The sequence below is a fragment of the Pyxicephalus adspersus genome, chromosome 12 (assembly GCF_032062135.1).
Source record: "Pyxicephalus adspersus chromosome 12, UCB_Pads_2.0, whole genome shotgun sequence".
Lineage (NCBI taxonomy): Eukaryota > Metazoa > Chordata > Amphibia > Anura > Pyxicephalidae > Pyxicephalus > Pyxicephalus adspersus.
This window is the reverse complement of record NC_092869.1, coordinates 15,732,129-15,751,442: the sequence shown is the minus strand read 5'-3', so window position 1 is coordinate 15,751,442 and position 19,314 is coordinate 15,732,129. Positions and strand designations below refer to the sequence as shown.

Here is a 19,314-nt window from a genome sequence, read left to right as displayed (position 1 = left end):
ACAGTATGATTTATTTACACTGATATATTTTCTACTTTATTGTTGGTGTTCTGAACCACCCTTTATTTTAGAACTGCTTTTGGATATCCTACATCTGTTGCTACAGTTTGAAACATTTTATGAAAGGTTATAGTTTACTGCGTCTCAGGTAGGCACATACTGAAGTATAGTCATCAACCGTGCCTATGTTAATTTTCATAATGTCTAAGTTAGGAGATGGGAAATGCCATATATTAAAAGTAAAGTAAAATGTACTACAAGATAATTTTTTGATACTAAGTACTAATTACATTTTTTAAAAATGCAAAATAATGTTTCTTACTGTATGTGTTCTAGATTTTTTTGCTGAAAGAGGGTATAGTTCCGTCATGCAGGCAAGATTTAAAGGAAGATTGTATTAAAGATCCAGAGGCTATAATTCAAATCATCTTAAAAACTAAGGTATGATACAGTTATGTTTTCTAAATGCCATGTTTTCTACATAACAGACAGTGGGGCAGCAGGACTTTTTTAAATATACTATGGCCTTTTGTATAAAAACACAATTTCTACATTATTCAATTTTAATTTGTTGCTATAATTTCACAAAAGACAGCACAATATCCTATTTTTTTTACAATTTGTGTGTTTTACAAGTGTAAAAATGTTTTTATTTTGTATCAGAAAATAGTCTATTTATGAGTTTTGTTTATTGGGACATGCTCTGTCTGAAAAAATAAAGGTACTCTTGCTACTTCAATCCAGTTGACACATTTCAGTGTGCATTAGTTTGGTCATGCTCCAGTATGTTTTTTTTTAAATTCAGGATTATTTTTGCATCTCACCTGTACATATGTTTGTTTATTCACATATATGTATACATTATTTAATAAACAACTGAAAATTTGGTTTGTAGCTTCTTAATATTTTTACTCTTGTATACCCCACTCCTAATCATGTGTTTTAGAAATATAATCGATATTTTTTAAATGTAGTTGAGTATACAACAAAACTTCAGACAAATGGGTATATACTCAGATGAAATACATGTTTCCTGTTCACAAAGCCAAACGATTTGCAATTCTTTACAGCCATTTTATACCTCAGACATGCTGTGCAGCCAGACAGGTGGCATCCTTTACTTACTAGTTCAGTTTAAAAAAAAAAAAAAAAAAGAGCAATTTTTGAATATCTAGTTTGCTATTATTGATCTCCTGCTCTTGTGCAGTTGTGTTTATACATTTATTTATTACCTATCAGTGCTCTGTATTAGCATGATACTTTATTGGCAGCTGACATGACATCTAAACCATGGTTGCTTTCTGATGAGGGTGTTTCAGTATTTTACACAGTTTACTATGTAATTGAGCCACCAAAGTAGATTGGATTGTATACTTTATAGTATATTTTCAAAAGGTCTCAATTAGACATAACCTGAGAAAAAAATAAAAACCTGCTCAATTTGCTTATGATTAATCAGTGTCACGATCTGTTTCTGGGAACCTGACCTGTGCTGGTTTTCAGCTGTCCCTATGGATTCTCTTGCTGCAGGCGGTTCTCTAAAAATCAGACCGTTTTCCACCTGACAAACTTTGTTGCTGCCCCATGTCTGTTATTACTGCAAAATTTCTTACTCCTTTTTGACTTCGTTCACAATGTGTTTTACCTTGGGTAAAATCCAACTGCATTTGTTTCTGTAATGTAATCAGGTTGGATATACAGTAATAAACACACGTCTCATTTAGTTTTTATTAGTTGCTGTCTGCACTTACGGTGGTGCTTGAAAGTTTGTGAACCCATTCAAATTTTCTCTATTTTTACAGTGAATGGGTCCTAAAAATCATCTAATTTTCATGTAGTAGTAGATGAAGAAAACCTAGTTAAACGAAAGAAAAATGTATATATTTGGTCATTTATTTATTTAAATTTATTTATTATTTATTTATGGGTATTTATTATTTATTTATTGGGTATTTATTTAAAAAAAAGACCCAATAAAATATCTGCATGTGGCAAAAGTAAGTGAATCCTTAGCATTGTCTTAAAGTTAAAAGATGAAATCAGAGTTTGGTATCTTCAATCTGTGAGATGACCATTTGGTGGGAATGAGAGACCCTATTTTATTTTAAGAACAGGAACCCTGTGAAGCCTGATCATACATACAAAACATTTGAGGATGTGTATCATGGCTTGAACAAAGGAACTGTCTGAGGGCCTCAGAAAAAGTTGTTCATGCCCATAAAGCTGGAAGAGATTACAGGACCATCTTTATAGAGTTTGGACTTTACACATCAACAATGAGGCAGATTGTGTGCAAATGGAGGAAATTTAAGATGATAGTTAACCTAGTGGTTAACTATCAAAGTTAACTCCAACTTCAAAAAGTGTAGTAGTCTGAGAGGTTACAAAGGAACCTAGGGTAACTTCTAAGCAACTGAAGGCCTGTCTCACCTCAGCGAATGTTAATGCTGATAAATGCTCATAAATCCTTCATCAGAAAACACTAAAAGTCAAAAGTGTGTATGGCAGGTGTTAGGACCGCCCGTAGCAAGGGGGTTTGAGTATAGCAATGAACAGGCAACAGAGGATAATTCAGTTGTAAATAGGCTCCAGTCTGACTGTTTATTAGCACAACAAAGCAAAACAAATGGCTCGTCTCAGCAACTAAATACTCTCACTTTTGGTGGTCCCTCTCTGACTATCACAAAAGTACAGCAATTTCCAGGAAAAAAATATACGGAAGACCTTTAAGGCAAACAAAGCAACGTTTCACTCACATGGACTCCTGGGTTGTATCTGGGAGAGCTCTATTCTCTTTCAACACTAGGAATCAACTGAGCTCCCTCTCTCCACAGCCTCTGACTGATCACTTCCCACATTGCACCTGAGTGCAGGTGAATATATCCCAGTCAGGATTGGCCAAGGAACCCAGCCTTCACTTTCCTCGGCCAGCTCCAGGGCCCTAAAAAGCCTGGTTTTCTTCCCAAGAAACCTATACACAAATTACCACTCCCTGTTCCCTGGAGCCATTAATACAGGTAACACCTCATTGGAGGCGCCACATACCTGCCATCCAACACCATTTCTGACATTTGTTAGAGATACTCTGTCACACAGGGTACCAAGGAGAAAGCCCTGCTCTCCTCCTAAAATATTGCTGACCATCTACAGTGTGCTGTCATGTGGACAAACCAGAAGTAACTGTAAGAATGTTTTGGACGGATGAAGAAAGAAATAGAATATTGTATTCCAACATAAGAACATATATATCATCTGTGAAACATGGTTGTAAGAGTGTTCCAGTTTTGGCCTGTTTTGCTGAATCTAGGCCTGGATGGCTTACCATCACTCATTGAACAATATATTCTCTATACCAATAAACTCTTTACCAGAGAATTCTGGAAAATGTCAAGACATCTGTGAACTTAATCTCAAGAGACAGTGGGCCATGCAGCAAGACAATAATTCAAAACACACTAAAGGTATTCTACCAAAGAATCAATAAAGGAGGATATTATGAATGTTCTAGAATGACCAAGTCAAGATCCTGACCTTAAAGCAGAACTAAATTAAAAATAAAAAAAAAATCACGCCCTCATTTTGCAGATTACAGAAAAGTGCACAATTGTGTCCATAGCAGGACACAATTGTGCACTTTTCTGTAATCTGCAAAATTAAGGCGTGATTTTTTTTTATTTTTAATTTAATTCTGCTTTAAGGTCAGGATCTTGATCCTTGATCTTGATTCTGAAATTCTCCTTTCCCCGGGCATTGAGGAAGCACCGGATGTCGCCATATAGCTTTCTTCTGGCTACATCACCCAGCACAGGAGTGAGCTCAGTTGACTTAGCCTGCTGTAAAAGGGAAAAACAGAATGCCGATCTTACTGAACATGTGTGCAGATCAGCATTTCTTTCCTCTCAATGTAGGAAAATTCCCCTGCTGCACATGCCTCAGATAGGGCATGCACAGAAGGAGCAGTTAGGAGTCTCCTAGGATGCCTGACGTAGGTATCCCAGGAGGCTCTGCGCTCCCATTCAGTCTTGATCGAAACGAGTGTTAAAGAAAAAAAAAAAAGAACAACATTTTTACTTCATATAACAGAGTTGTCTACTGTAAATGTTTAAGATGTTTTGCATGGAGGGATGGGCTAAAATTCCTCAATGTCGAAGTGCAGGAATAACCAACAGTTACCGCAAACCTTTGAGACCTTTTGAGGGGCAAAATAGTTGTTGTTCTTTCTGACTGGCAGATCAGAGCCTGTGCTGAGGCCGGGCTTTGTCTGCATGCTTTAAGGATCTACTATGCAGAGGTTTGGTGTCAGCTAACTCTGAAGTTAGCTGAACAGATACTGTGTGATGTGTATTGTGTTCCAGTGTGTCTAAACCTGCTAAGGACTGAGGAGAGCTGCTAAGAATTGTTTGGATTTGTAGGGCTCTCTCCTTGCTGGAAGTTACTGAAGAGCCAAGTGACTTGTGTCCGTAAACCCAACACAGGTCCAGAATTGCTGGACTTCTGGTATTGCTGGAACTGGAAAGGAGGCGCCCCAAAACCTTGTGTATTTTCCTGGACCTGTGACCTTATTTTGTATTTTCAGTTTGCCCTACTCCAATCTATTTCTTTGGTGTGTGTATATTGAAGACCCTATATAAAAAAACCTCTGACCTGTTGGTCCCCTGTGATTGGTCTTTGTGTGCTTTCTCTCTGCGCTTCTAGTTTGTCAGTCTTTACTTTAAAACTTAAATACCCGTTATTTTTGTGCTTTTTTTTTTTTTTTTTAATATAGAATACGCTAAAACTACTTCCTGAGAAGGCCTCTTCCACATTTTCACAGACCCTACTGTGAAGAATCTCTGTGAAAATTAAATTCCTTTGCAAAGTGAATATTTGTGAAGCCAGTTCTCTCTATTGACCTATTTATATATTTATATAGGGTGAGCATACTTCTCCCTTCCTCCTAAACAGCTCCTCTCAGAGGAGAATAGATTCAGTTCAGGTAATCTATACCTGAGCTCCTCCATTTCTTTTATTAGTTTAGTTGCCATTCTCTGCACTCTTTTCCATTCCACAATAAACTTTTTGTGAACTGTTATCTCTGAACTGCAAATTCCAGATGAGGCCTAACACTTTATACTGGAGCAGGATTATGTCTCGATCTCTGCAGTCCATTCCTCTTTTAATACGAAAGAAAGTACTTTGCTAGCTTTAGAAATTGGCTTTGCATGTTATTAAGCCTATGATCTTCTAAAACCCCCAGATCCTTTTCCATTTTTGATTACACCTAATGTATTCCCCCTAGACCATATGAAGAATGCATGTTGTTAGCTCCCACATGCATAACTTTACATTTAACAGAATGAAATGTCATTTGTCACTTGGCTGCATCCATGATGCATCCAGATCTGCTTGTAGATTACAGACATCCTGTATGGACCTAATTCCATTACATAGTTTGTGTACTCTGCAAACACAGAAATGATACTTGAATTCCCATACTCTATATCATTTATAAACATTTTAAATCGTAAAGGTTCCAACACTGAACACTGAGGTAAATCACTAACATCCTTAGATTAGAGTATGAATCATTATTCACCAATCTCTGGATGTAGCCTTTAAGCCAGTTCTCTATCCATTTACAGATTGGATTTTCTAAACATATAGACACTAACTTGCATAATAACTGCCTGTGGGGTACTGTGTCAGATTCTTTTTTAACCACCTGAGCGTTACACTGAGGTCTAGATTTCTGTACCAAAAGTGATCCACTGTTTTTCATGAAATTTTTTTTTTAAATCCTTACCTCCATGGTCACGCTGGATGTGCACAGCGGGACCATGGAGGTAAGGATGTGACAAAATTACGGGGTTAACCATCCTAGCCATTTTTTTTTGCCCGTACGAAGGTCGGGCATACCGGCTAGGTGGTTAAAGTCCAAGTACACTGCTACACTGTTGTCTGTTTACTTCCTCATAAAAACAGAGTACATTTGTTTGACAATTTTGGTCTTTCTTGAATCTATGCTGACTATCACTTTTATTATTATTTTCCAGCAGAAATTCTTCCATGTGGTTCCTTATCAAACACTCTAATATCTTTCCAATTATATGAGTGAAGCTTATTTGTCTGTAAAATGATGAAATGATGACTTTGCTTTCTTTTAAAAGATAGGTATCACATTGGCCTTACACAAATCTATTGGTACCAAGCCAGTGATTGGAGTCTTTAAAATTTGAAACGGTGGCTTTGAAATACCAGAACAGTAAGCCCATGGGAATATCTTCTGTAGTGTGTTTGTGTAGAACATAAAATAATTTTTGTTTTGTTTTTTTACCTAGGGTTTCTTCATCTACTTTTAGGACTTGAAAATTAGATGATGTTTTAGGTCACATTCATATACAAATATATACAATTCTAAAAGGTTCTGTCACAAACTGCACAAGCAGTGGGGCAAGGGTTGACTAATAGTGGTGACTACCGCCACTAATGTTCCAGTTAAATATTTATTGTATGAAAGATGCAAAACTTACAAACACTAATATAAACCCACACATAGCAAACTAATATGAGAATGCAGATACTAACAAACTTGGGTTAGCTAAATAGCAGGTCAGGATCAAACATGTCTTGGTTTGGGATACTTGTATTATATTTTTCTTTTAGCACCACAATTTTCCACTGTGATTTTTTGTGTGCTGCTCCATCTTATTGAGCGCAGAGTTTCTATTTTTTCTCATTGTTTGTAATAAGTAAGGAGTCTGTCTAATAGATATAGCAAGTACCAATTAAATACAACAACTGTACAACTACGTTTACAACTTAGCTTAGTGAAGATAACACAGTCTAAAACTATATATTTTGAAATAATTATTTTATTATCTCAGTATAAAAAGCAAAGGGGAGTTTTGAAGTTCCGAGTACTGGGTTGTTTGGGCCTATTCTTTATAGGAATTTTGTAAAGTTATTTTTGTTCCTCTCTGGAAACATATTGATTCCAGTGGGGACATTTACTGATGTATACAATAATTCATTGTAGTAACTAACAGAGGGGAAACACTACGTTAACCTATCTTTTCTTATTATTTTTTTTCTTTTAACATTCTTTATTTAAAATTTTATTGGGGTACAATAAAAACGGGGGGGGGGGGGTACAAGATATCACAGGATTGGAATTAAATCAAATAAACAGGCTTATACTAACATAACAACAATAAAAGTATTCCAACCATATTAGTGCACACTTGTTACAACAATAACAAGACAAATTATAAAAGTGCAAGTAAAAAGAAAAAGAAAGAACTGTAATTAAATAATAGAACAAAACGGTGTGTGGGGGAGACACAAAGGAAAAGGGACGGGGGGAGGAGTAGAAGGAAAAGTGCACCAAGTAGGGGGGCACTCCCAAAGGGAAAAATGTAAGACAGGTCTCAGGAGTGGCATTGGTCTGAAAGTAATTGGATAATTCCGAATTGACATCTGCCAAGACCTCTGCGTCTTGGAGAAGGGATTCGTTCAGGCTCCAATTCCAAGATTTGGGACAGGAATAGGATAGTTCGTTAGAAATGGATACCGGAGCGTGATCAGATAAAGTATTGGAGCCAATAGAGCAAGATTCAACCCTGTGTAATTCGGAATGTGGGATCCAAAAATGATCGATCCCTGAGTACAAGCTATGGGGGAAAGAGAAGAACGTATAATCTCTAGCCTGGGGATGCAGAACGCGCCATACGTCGAGAAGCCTATATTGAGATAGAACTTTTAAGATTCTACTGTTGGTACGAGTTGGAAAAGAAGTATGACTACCACCAAAGGTGTCTACTGCCCCCTCGGGTGAGAAATTAAAGTCTTCTCCTAAGATCAGTATACCTTCTTGAAATTTTTCCAATTTTGCGAGCACTTCAGTTAAAAAAGAGGCCTGACCGGTATTAGGAAGGTAGACAGCAGCCAAAGTGACTGTAGAGCCTTCTAAAGACCCCTTAGCAAAAAGAAATCTGCTGTCTGGGCAACTCAGTTGCTCCTTAAAATGCCATGTAACAGAGGAGGCTATCAAAATACTCACCCCTTTGGATTTAGATGAATCAGTACAGCTATGATACGCTATCGGATATCTCTTATTGTCTAATCTCGGAATCCTGTCTGCCCGGAAATGGGTTTCCTGTATGAAAGCTATTTGTGTCTTCATGTAATTCTGCCAAAATAGAATAGCGTTTTTTGGGAGTAGTCAACCTTTTAACATTATATGTAACTACTTTAACTGTACCCATCGTGGTAAAATGGAGGCGACTTTTCAATATATCTCAGTAGTATTGGTAATACTACTATATAGTATAGTAGTATTCCCAAGGGCAGGGAGTAAGGACACAGGGGAAGGTCAAATAAGAGGGAGGGGTAGACTGGGATGGAACAGTGTGCAAAGCAAAAAGACAAACAATCAACACAAGAAAAACAATAAGCGCAGATCAGCTGCGCAAATTCCCTTGGAAGGGGTAGCTCAGGTGGTCAGGACGAGGCCCCTACCACTCGGGCTGGGCCTATAATTATATGCCAATAAAAGTATTGGATGAAATAGCCAATGTAAGCTGTACGGGGGAGGGTACAAGTACACATCCGCATTCTCTAAAAGCGAATCATTATCATAAACTATATCAATAATAACAGTATCAGAGCAGTTCAACATAAAGAAAAATCTTACCCACAAAATACCTCTGTGGGCAAGCAATCCAGACCCACTAAAAAAAGGGACAACCAGTCCTCATGTGTCGGCGGTACAACAAAAATCCCCTGATAGATTAGTCCACAGTCACGGAGGGGCCTTTGAAGAATTGCTCACCTGGTCCCTGTTAGACTTCCTCTGTACTTGCTGCCATTCAGAATTCGCCGGAGGGGTTAAAATCATGGGGAGCGTAGGTTGACTTGGGGAAGCTCAAACGTCGCCAAGAAGGTAGGCAAGTCTCCCAGTTGACGAAAGGTGGCAGATTTGATACCCCTGTGAGCAAGAAGTTGAAATGGAAAGCCCTATCTATATTTGATGTTGTTGTCTTTCAACAGTTGTAGCAGTGGTTTCAGTGCTCGGCGGAGTGCCAAAGTGTTGCGGGAGAGATCGGTTAGGAGCATGATGGGACGATTGTTGAAGGTGAACTATTCTTGTGACCTGGCTTCCTGCATGATAAGTTCTTTAAACTGGAACGAATTGACTCGGCAAATTTAATCTCTTTGGATCTTGGCTTTTTGGGCCCAGAGTTCGATGAATGGAGTTCATTAAACAAAGTCGTTGCTGCTGCATGGAGGTCCTTTGGTTCTATCGATTCTGGAAGTCCCCGAATCCTTATGTTGTTACGGCGGCTTCGATTCTCCAGATCATCCTGTTGGTACATAAGTTGTTGGAGTAGCATTGAGTGTTCATTTAGAGTATGGGTATGGTTTTGTACGTGGGTACAGAGATCCTCTGTCGTGCAATCAACCTCCTCTATTCTAGAGCCGAGGTCAGATCTAAGTGTGACTAGTTCAGAGCGTAAAGTTTTGAATGCGTACAAGGTACGATTCAAAGTCTGCTATGGTTGGTAGAGACTTCAGGTAGGCATCTCTGTCCCACACCTCAGTGGGGTCCATGGATGTTTGTGGAGGGCTTGAAGGGTCCTTATCTTCACCCAATAAGGAAGGGAAGTTAGAAGAAGAATCTTCTTGAGTAAAGTCAGGGGGTTCCAAACCAGACATGGTGGTCTGAGCAGTGTTGAATCTAGTGTTAGGACCCCCTCCACTAGGACCAGGGGTTTTGGAACGGGCAAAAAATGTTCCTATTTCCCGTTTTTGGGAGGATTGGCTATTAGGCTTACCCTTGCCAATGTTACAGAAGGGAGAGGAACAAATATATGAGGTTTTACTAGAGGATATAAAGAGTGGAGGTTAAGCAGGCTTGTTTCCCCGATTCAAAATCTCATTATACATCCATACATAAGGCCCAGCAATGATGGAGCCTCACATCCTGTGAAATTAGCTGCACATGATGGTATCCCTAAAGTCTCGTAAACTCAATAATTACAGTGGAGGAGGCTGGTGAAATCTTCAGACTCACAGTATACTAAACCTGTGAAAAAGTCCCAATAAAGTGTAGTTGCAATAAGTAGATACACAAGTTTAGGAGAGCAGGTGTATCAATTCAGAATTCAATCAGTTAATCCTGTTATAAAAGTAATATACTCGGGCTGAATAAAAGCCTTTTCCAACGGATTACATCTTTGTAACTGCTTGAAGCAACAAAGGAACTTTTGAGCCAGCAGTTATATATAGGCTGATTCAAAAATTCAGGCAAATAATTTCTGAGCAGTCTTTTGTGTCTTGCAAATTTAAAGTGCAAACATTTCAAGAGAGTCACTTCTGTGTTGCTAAGAGATTCCCTTCCAAACCTGATTGTATTCACAATAAAGTTAGGCTATTAAGACAAGAGGTTCTGGCTGGTAATATCAAGCTCCTCACTTTATAACAGAAGTGATGAAAAACCCAGGGAAATAGAGTTAACATATGATTATACTGGAATTCAGAGGGCCCTTCACTCAGAAAGTGTAATGAAGGATTTGTATACCAGATGAGTTCCCATAACGCACAAATTTACTGATCAACGAATGCAGAAAAGCTTTTCAATGAAGAGTATGTTGTAAAATAGGCCTAAATCCTCTTCCCTTGTTAGAATTGATTTGGATGCTGATGCTCTACAATACAAGGTGCCATGTGGACAAGATGGCCGCCTGGCTTTCAAATTAGAATATGATGATACTGGATGTCAGAGAATCAGGCACTCAGGAAATGTAGTAGAGGATTTGTGTAGCAAATAATTTCCCACAAGGCACAAATATATTCAACAAATGCAGAAGTGCTTTTTAATGAAGAGTATGTTGTAAAATAGGCTTAAATCCTTTCCCCTTATTAGGATGGATTCGGGTGTAGGTACTCTACAATAAAAGGTGACTTGTGTACTAAATGGCCGCCTGGCATCCTCTGAGGATTAAGTGTCCCCTGGGGTGACTTTGAGAAGCCAAACTTCCATTATGCTCTACTTACTACACACACTCCAGCTTGTTTATCAGCAGAGTCTGTGTGTGTCTGACAACCAGTGCTCTTGTGGAGAAGCTGGCAGCCACGTGCATAGGATGATCTCCCGTCCTTACCACATGTAAAATCCACCTGCCTGCATGGGATTGCAGTCTCCAGCAGCCTACTCTCCTCCCGCTGCAGACTTCTCCAGCCCCAGGTACAGATGGTGTCCTCCCGAGTCTCGATCTCCGGGTTTCATCCTCGGAGCTCTGTGAAGACGCGGCTTCTCCTGGCGACTCCTCCCCCCCAACCTATCTTTTCTTAAAATATTTGTGGATAGCAGTTGCAAAGCATGATGGGGTTACACTCTTTATTATATTTTTTTTTCTTTAAAAAAACTATTGATAAATGTTTCACACATTTAGAACAACAAAAGATAAGATATATATGGGTACGTATACCACTTAGAGAACCCAGGTTTCAATATAAATGGCAATGAATATTAGCAGAACTTGTTATAGAATAAACAAAAAGGATAATAAAATAGTAATCACTTATGAACAATATCTTGAATTTAGTTCAGTGAATATTTAACCTTAATTTTTAAACAAAGAGAATAACGAGCCTTAATGCCATTTTTTGAGGAAAGCTATAGCGCAGACAGCTAAAAATGTATAAGACAGAGAAGGGGGTCGGGCGGTGGTCAATAGGCAGCATGGTGTAATATAAATCACATGTAAGAAAGAGGGTCTGTAACCTTAAAAGATCAGTAATGTAGGGTTAAACCTTGATGGGCCACAATGGTCAGCCTAAGGTTTCCAATATATAGACATTGGGTATGCATGTCATTGTAGATAGCAGCTATTTTTTCTTGGCACCAGTTATGTGGTGTAGAACCTCCATAGATAAAAACAGTTGAGGGGTTTTCCATATCTTGATAATAATTGGCTTGGCAGCTTTAAAAATGAATGTAAAATTTGCTATGTTTTGGGGACTGAAGGCATAGGTTTGATAAAAAGCAGTTCACAGTCATCTCATTTTAGGTTGCAGGATAAAATAGTATGATTAAAACAATATATGATTTTCTTCAAATGTTGCATGGGGGCAAATAGTATACATCATGTTTCTCTGACATGTTCGATGAAGTGATGCATTTTCTAGACCCAGGGCCAGGATATTTTAGGAGCTTTTAGCTGTAAAAGACAAAATGTCTATCTACTTGTCTGTTTCATTGGTGAAACCGTATTCCTGGTCCTCATGAATTTGTAGTTTGATCTGAGTGAGAAATATTTAGAAAAAGAAAACACAGAAAGATAAGGCCTAACTAATGTCAATATATTCTATATATTCAGTAATTTTACAAAACTAATCACAAAGAAGTCATTGTTTTAAAAACTCAGTTTGTATGATTTCCTTTTATGCTGATGATCAGGACAATGGTGTTGAAGGCTCCAGCAGTAGTCTGCCATCATGTGTCTAACCCATCTGCCCTGATACCTTTCTTCCATCACCTTTATATCTTGATGGAACCTCTCCTCTTGTTTAGGTTTAAGCTCCAGATAAGGAAGGGATTCTTCACTGTAAGGTCTGTGAAAATGTGGAATCGGCTCCCTCAGGAAGTAGTTTCAGCAACCACTATAGATTGCTTTAAGAAAAGGCTAGATGTTTTTCTAGAAGCACAGAATATAACTGGTTGTTAAGTAAAATTAACAGTGACTGTTGATCCAGGGAACATCTGTTTGCCTCATGCAATCATGAAGGATTTTTTTTCCCCTGTTGAAGCAAATTGTACCAGGGTTTTTTTTTTTTTGCCTTCCACTGGACCAACTATGTCTTATAGGGTTTTATATCTGGGATATGTTTTTTTCCCTAGTGGTTGAAGTTGATGGACTTACGTCTTTTTTCAACCTAACCTACTATGTAACCATCACACAAAGAATGCACCCAAGCACACTGTACACACAGAGGCTTATAGCGGGCAATGGTGTTCAGGACAGGTTCTCCTTAAACGGCCAGAGTGCCCAATGACCTTGCGTCATCTGGCACCATTTGATTGGAGGATAAGTGAATCCCCTGCGGCTGATTGGCTGCAGTACATTTAAACGTACTATGTCCCGCCCCGCATCGAGGCAGCCAAGTATCTCGCCCCCAGGGGGTACAATAGAAACGCGTGGTAGAGTGTGAATCTCTTTCACACAGCACCCCTGGGACGAGGTATACCTTGCACACCCGCAGGAGTGCTGAGAATGAGAACATCACTGTCCACGTCTATAGGGATGCTGGAGAATGCCGCCTGTAGTTCGACCAGAATGGATCCCTCCGCCGGCAGGGAGTGATGCGCTGCGAACTGGCCAGCAGCCTCGGCCACTCTGCCTGTTGCAGCGGCGTCTCCCTCGCTGCCTGTGATCCCCAAGGACGCTGCAGGCTCGCTGGACAGGTAAGTACCTTACGCTACCCCCCCTTCAGGAGGGGTGTCAGAACACTCATGCTGGGGTTTCTCTGGGTGATCCCGGCACAAGTTCCTCCACACATACGCGGTGGGCCGGCACCCAGCACCCCTCCTCTGGTCCAAAACCAATCAATGAGATATTGCAGAGAGTTACACACCTGACAAGAGTCCAGAATCTTGACTTCATATTTGGGTGCTCCCTGCACCTCAACTGGCGGAGGGGGATCTGAAAGGGAAGCAGAGTCGGCAGCAGATTTTAATAAAGAGACATGGAAGGTGTCTACCCCCCTCAAGGAACTGGGAAGCTTGACTCTATTAATTCTAAGTCACTCTATTAATTTTTTCTGATATTGGGAACGTACCGATAAACTTGGGTCCTAACTTGGCTGAGGGTTTGCGGAGGGGAATATTATGGGTAGACACCCAAACCAGATCGCTGGATTGGAACTGGGGCTCGGGATCTATGGAGATCTGCAAACCTTTTTTGCTGGGCTACAGCCTCTAAAATTACATTGGACCCAACAGATCGAGAACATTCTACCCAATCAATAAGGGCGGGAAGATCAGAGGGTGGACCTGACAGAGAGGACACTTTGGGACTCTGATCCCTAACACACATAAACGGAGATATCCTGGTGGAGGAATGCTCTGCGTTGTTATATGCCACCTCAGCAAAGGGGAGATAGTCAGCCCATCTCTCCTGGCAACCAGATACAAAGCTCCGAAGATATTGTTCCAACGATTGGTTGGTCCGTTCGGTCTGGCCATTCCTCTGCGGGTGGAACCCGGATGAGAAGTACAGCTCGATGCCCAGTTGGGCACAGAACTCCCTCCAGAACGGTGAGACAAACTGAACCCCACAGTGAAACACATGAAAAACAAATCAGGCAACTTGAAATGTATGAAAATGTTCAGTGTTCTGTGGAGGAGAAGATCAGATGAATAAACCAAAATATCATCAAGGTATACAATCACAAAATTTCCCAGAAATTCTCGGAACACATCATTTACAAATTCCCGGAAGACTGCTGGGGCATTACACAGACCAAAGGGCATTACTAAGTATTCGAAGTGCCCATCCTTGGTGTTAAAGGCGGTCTTCTATTCATCGCCCTTTCTAATGCGCATAAGGTTGTAGGCCCCCTTCAAATCTGGTGGTGGTGGTGAGGAATCGGGCTTCAATGACCTGAGAGAAAAAGTAATCCATAAGGGGCAGAGGATACTGATTCTTCAGATTAATCTTGTTTAGGCCCCTGTAACCAATACAGGGTCTTAACCCGCCATCCTTTTTCTCCACAAAAAAGAAGCCAGCACCTGCAGGGGAAGAGGATAGACAGATTAACCTTTTCTCTATGTTCTCTTGCATATATTCTTTCTGGGCCTTTATTTCTGGGCCAGTGAGGTTGAACAAATGACCCCTAGGGAGCATGGTACCCAGGAGTAACTCAATGGGGCAATCATAGGAGCGATGACCGGATGCAGAACACATCCGTAAACGCTTGGTAATAGAGGGGGTAAGACCTTGTTGAATGATGGTGCCATCGATGGCAGCCAAGGAAAATTGAGGCCCAAGAGGGGTGACAGGTATTCCCAGGTCAGAGGCGACATTTTGGTTCAGGAGATTACCATCTGCCATGACCTGGCGGGTCTTTTTGTCCCAAGATATGGTACCTGGAACCAGGAGACGCGGTGGAGGTCTGAGAGGCTCCCTTCTGCACCTCTAATACACTGTAACTGGAAGTATTCATCAGGGGTAAAGGTTTCAACTGAGGAGAACGACTCCTGGTTCCACGGGTGATTTTCTCTAGGCGGCATTCCCGGATCCTCCTGCGTTGCATATGGACTGCTGTATCGCAAGATCCAGGGTAGTCAGAGAAGGAAGACCCAACAGCAGGTATTTGACTTGATCGCTGAGGACCTGAGGGAAGCGATGGAGAAGAGCTGCGTCTCCCCAATGGGTACTGGTGGCCCAGTGCAGAAACTCTGCCGCATATTCTTCCACAGGACGTCTACCCTGGGCTAGGTACTCCAGGTTCATCTCCGCTGTTCAGGTCAGGTCCTGTTCATTGTAGATCACCCCCATAACAGAAAAGAAGTCAGCCACAGAGCTGAACGCAGGATCATCTGGAGGTAAGTTGAATGCCCATCTCTGGGGCTCACCTTTTAGGAGGGAGATGACGACTCCGATACGTTGGGTTGTCCCCAAAGCAGTAGGGCGAAGTTGGAAGTACAGAAGACAGGAGTCCCAGAAGTTGGGGAAGTCCTGTCTGTTCCCTGAAAATTTATCGGGTAACAAAATTAGAGGTTCCACTGGCATCGCTGGGCTTGATATGTTTGGACTCTGAATTCACCTGCCCTCTCCAGGAGGCACTCGCAAATCTTCAAGGGGTGACCGGTGGGAGCCCCTAACGCAAGCTCCTGTAGGCCCCGCTGGATTTTCTCCATTAGGGCTGGGTGGTGTGTCAGTTGCCCACTATACTGTAATGCGCCTGGGCACACAAACCACAGCCAATTCCAGGAAACCTTTCTTCAAGCTTTATCGCGAAGTCAGAAAACAAGCCAAAGTCATTCACAGAGGGTCAGTCCGATAAGCGTGGTAGAGATGGATAAGACAAAGGCAGGTCAGGAACAATCCGAGGTCAGGGCAGGCAGCAGGCTAGGGTAGTCAGAAACAATCAGACCGGGTCGCTATTTGTAATGACACAACAGAAGTTAATACGATAACCAACACACATAGAACGCACCCAAGCACACTGTACACACAGAGGATTATAGCAGGCAATGGTGTTCAGGACAGGTTCTCCTTAAATGGCCAGAGTGCCCAATGACCTTGCGCCAGCTGGTGCCATTTGATTGGACGATAAGTGAATCCCCTGCAGCCAATCGGGATTCAAACTAACTATGTCCCTCCCTGCGGCAAGGCAGCTGAGTGGGGGGGTACAAGAGGCACGCGTGGGAGCACACGCACCTCTTCCCACAGCACCCCTGGGACGTGCTATACCTTGCACGCCCGCAGAAGTGCTGAGAATGAGAACATCACTGTCCAGGTCCATAGGAATACTGGGGATGCCGCCTAGCCAAACAGTGGTTCAGCCAGAATGGATCCTTCTGCCGGCAGGGAGAAACAAGGTGCGAGTAGAGCAGCCGAGGCCTCGGTGTAATGCACGCGGGTGTGGACCCTCTGTGCCACTGACTGGGTGTGCTCCAGAGGGGCGTAACTAAGCCGCTACCTGGTCTTCACTAGAGCCTCTGATGGTGAGGGTAGGCTTGTGCCGCAGGGGAGCTGCCAGGTGCCACTCCAGAGCAATTCCCGGGCCAGTGGCAGCTGACCAGAGGGGTCAGGGTACTCGGTGCAAGCACCGAGGGGGCTTGCATGGCCAAGAGGGTATAGGAGAGGTGGCAATCAGACAGAGTCCATGAACAAGATCCAAGGTCAGGGTCAGGCAGCAATCAGGAAAAAGTCCATACACAAAATCCGAGGTCAGGGTCAGGCGGCAAACAGGCAAAGTCCAAGGGTTTGGTAAACAAGGTCCGGTACACAGCAAGGCAGACAGCAGAAGCACCTTTCCACTTGAAGTTAGACAAGCTAAGACCATGAGATTGCTCAGGCAACTTCCTGTAGTATGAAGTGCCTTTAAATACCTGCAGAGATCCAGCCATAGGGCATGTATGTGTTGCCTCATAAATGAAGAGAGACACACCCACGCCAGCTCAAACACCAGTGCAAGTCTCCAGCAGGAAGGAAACTCTGGCATGGAACACAGGTAGTGGGGTTACGCTACCTGAAAGATAGGACCTGGCGCCCGTGCCTGCAGTTAGGAGCAGCGGCACCGGCACGACTCGCAGGGCTAACACTCGGCTACGCTGCCTGCTGCAGCGGCGTCTCCCTCGCTGCCTGCGATCCCCAAGGACCCCGCAGGCTCACTGGACAGGTAAGTTAACATGAATGTCCCTGAATGTTCCAAATAGGAACATTATATGTTGTTGCCCAAAGGGCAAAGTCAATAAATAGCAGGAACACTATGCCAATATGCTTCGTAGCAACCCCTGAGTATGATTGCTTTACAGAGACAAGTTAAACAAGTACATTTTAACAAACTATATCAAAGTATAACAGTTTTGTCCCAGTGCAATTCTTGTGGGTGTCCTTTGGGTGCAGCAAAAGACCAAATCAGCAGCTGCTAAAAGTGCATGGATGTGTCAATCGTCTCAGACCCCAGGGGGTTAATGGATTAGCAATCCAGCCTGTTTAGTCAGTGTGAGGTGGGATAGGGAGGTCAGTGAACAGTGGGTGCTGAGCGAGGTCAAGGCAGTTGGTAGTGAAGGGGGCCTTAAATTCGGATATTGAGCTTAGATGAATTTCGATGTGTAATGAGAGGATTGTACAGTAAATTTATCTGATTACAGCAGGCCCAGGTGACGACTGTATTCCACACTAGTAGTAAATTGAGACCAGTAGAAACAAATGTCTTTTTCATATTTCATATTTGATTCCTGTATAGAGGTGGTCAGGTCCCTCATACACTGGATCACAATAACTCTTAATTCATATACGGAAGAAGTTACCAAGGTGTAACAGATACTTTTGTTACCAAATGGATGCAGTATTATTATTATTATTATTATTATTAAACAGGATTTATATAGCTCAAATGTGTTTCTCCCACTAAAACCTTTCTTATTCTATTGGTGAAGCATCAAGTCAGAAGAGATTACCCACATTATGGTTGTTCTGTAGAGGCCATTACCCACCTGGTAGTCCAACCTAGTTCCTTGTGCTCACATATGCATGGACTATTCCTGCTTGACCAGATCCACTGTCACACAGACTGGATTACCATTCTGCTTTCCAATTGCTTGCTTTAGCTGCATGTCAATTAAAGACCAGGTTCTAAAAGAAAGCAAGGTCATATGCAATTCTCTGACTAGATGTACATCTGCACCTGAAAAACCTTACTTAGATGTCTGATTAAAATTTGCAGGGATATATATAACTGATAGATTATATTTAAACTCTGTTTGAAATGTAAAGCCTTATGTATGTTACTTACTTGCTTTATAGGATTATAAACTATGTGAAGACTGGGGGCTGTTTTATCCAATTCCAAAGGATCTTTTCGTAGATGTTTACCTTAACCACCTGCTGCACCTTTTAGACAACAAAGACACAGAAAGATCTCTCCAGGTATGTTACAGTAAACAAAATGAGTGGTGTCTAATACTGTATCTAAACTCCATTCTTAACATACATTTCACTTGAAATATGTTAATATGAGAAATATGAGATATAATAATATCAGTGTGTCACTTATTTTATACATATAAATATATATGTATTTTGATAGTGGATAAGGTGCCGAAAACAACTTTATTAGGTGAAGAGTCAGGTACTCTGCCATTAGTAGGATGTTAGAATGGTTCCCTGGTGGAAATGGTTAGTTCATATAATGTTTGTTTACTGGGCATGTTGGTATATTAGTGTGATAGGTAGTCACAGAGTAGAAAAATGTGTGAAGAAATGTTGAGGTACCTACTGGTTAGGTATTAAAGAAAGATCAGGTCATATTCCAAAAGGAGTAAGTGGGTATGTTTTTTCCAGGAGGTAGTGGAAAAATATGGTAACAAAGGTCATATATAGACAACTCACTTAGTAAATAGTAGGTGTATAGGTGGTCAAATGTATAGGCACTGGTAGATTGTGGAATAAAGTATAAGCCACTGGACTGAAGTAATAGTAAATTGTTGTAGATTAAAAACATTTAAGTAGGAGATGAAACATATTGGTAATATAGTGGATTGGTAAAATGTTGTATAATGTTAGTCTAAAATTATATTCTCATAAACCTTACACCCCACCA

General features: G+C 41.3%; 1 protein-coding gene across 10 annotated transcripts in view; it reads left to right on the top strand.

The window, feature by feature from the left end:
- Positions 1-19,314, top strand: part of ZFYVE26 (zinc finger FYVE-type containing 26) — a 387,669-nt gene that overhangs the window by 172,785 nt on the left and 195,570 nt on the right. For all 10 annotated transcript variants that reach the window (XR_011922929.1, XR_011922930.1, XM_072427512.1 and 7 more), the window contains 2 exons: positions 337-441; positions 18,519-18,641. Coding sequence is in view for 8 of the 10 variants with exons in the window: in XM_072427512.1 (XP_072283613.1) it covers positions 337-441; positions 18,519-18,641 (228 nt within the window). In the remaining 2 variants the exon portion in view is untranslated. The remainder of the gene's footprint in view (positions 1-336; positions 442-18,518; positions 18,642-19,314) is intronic.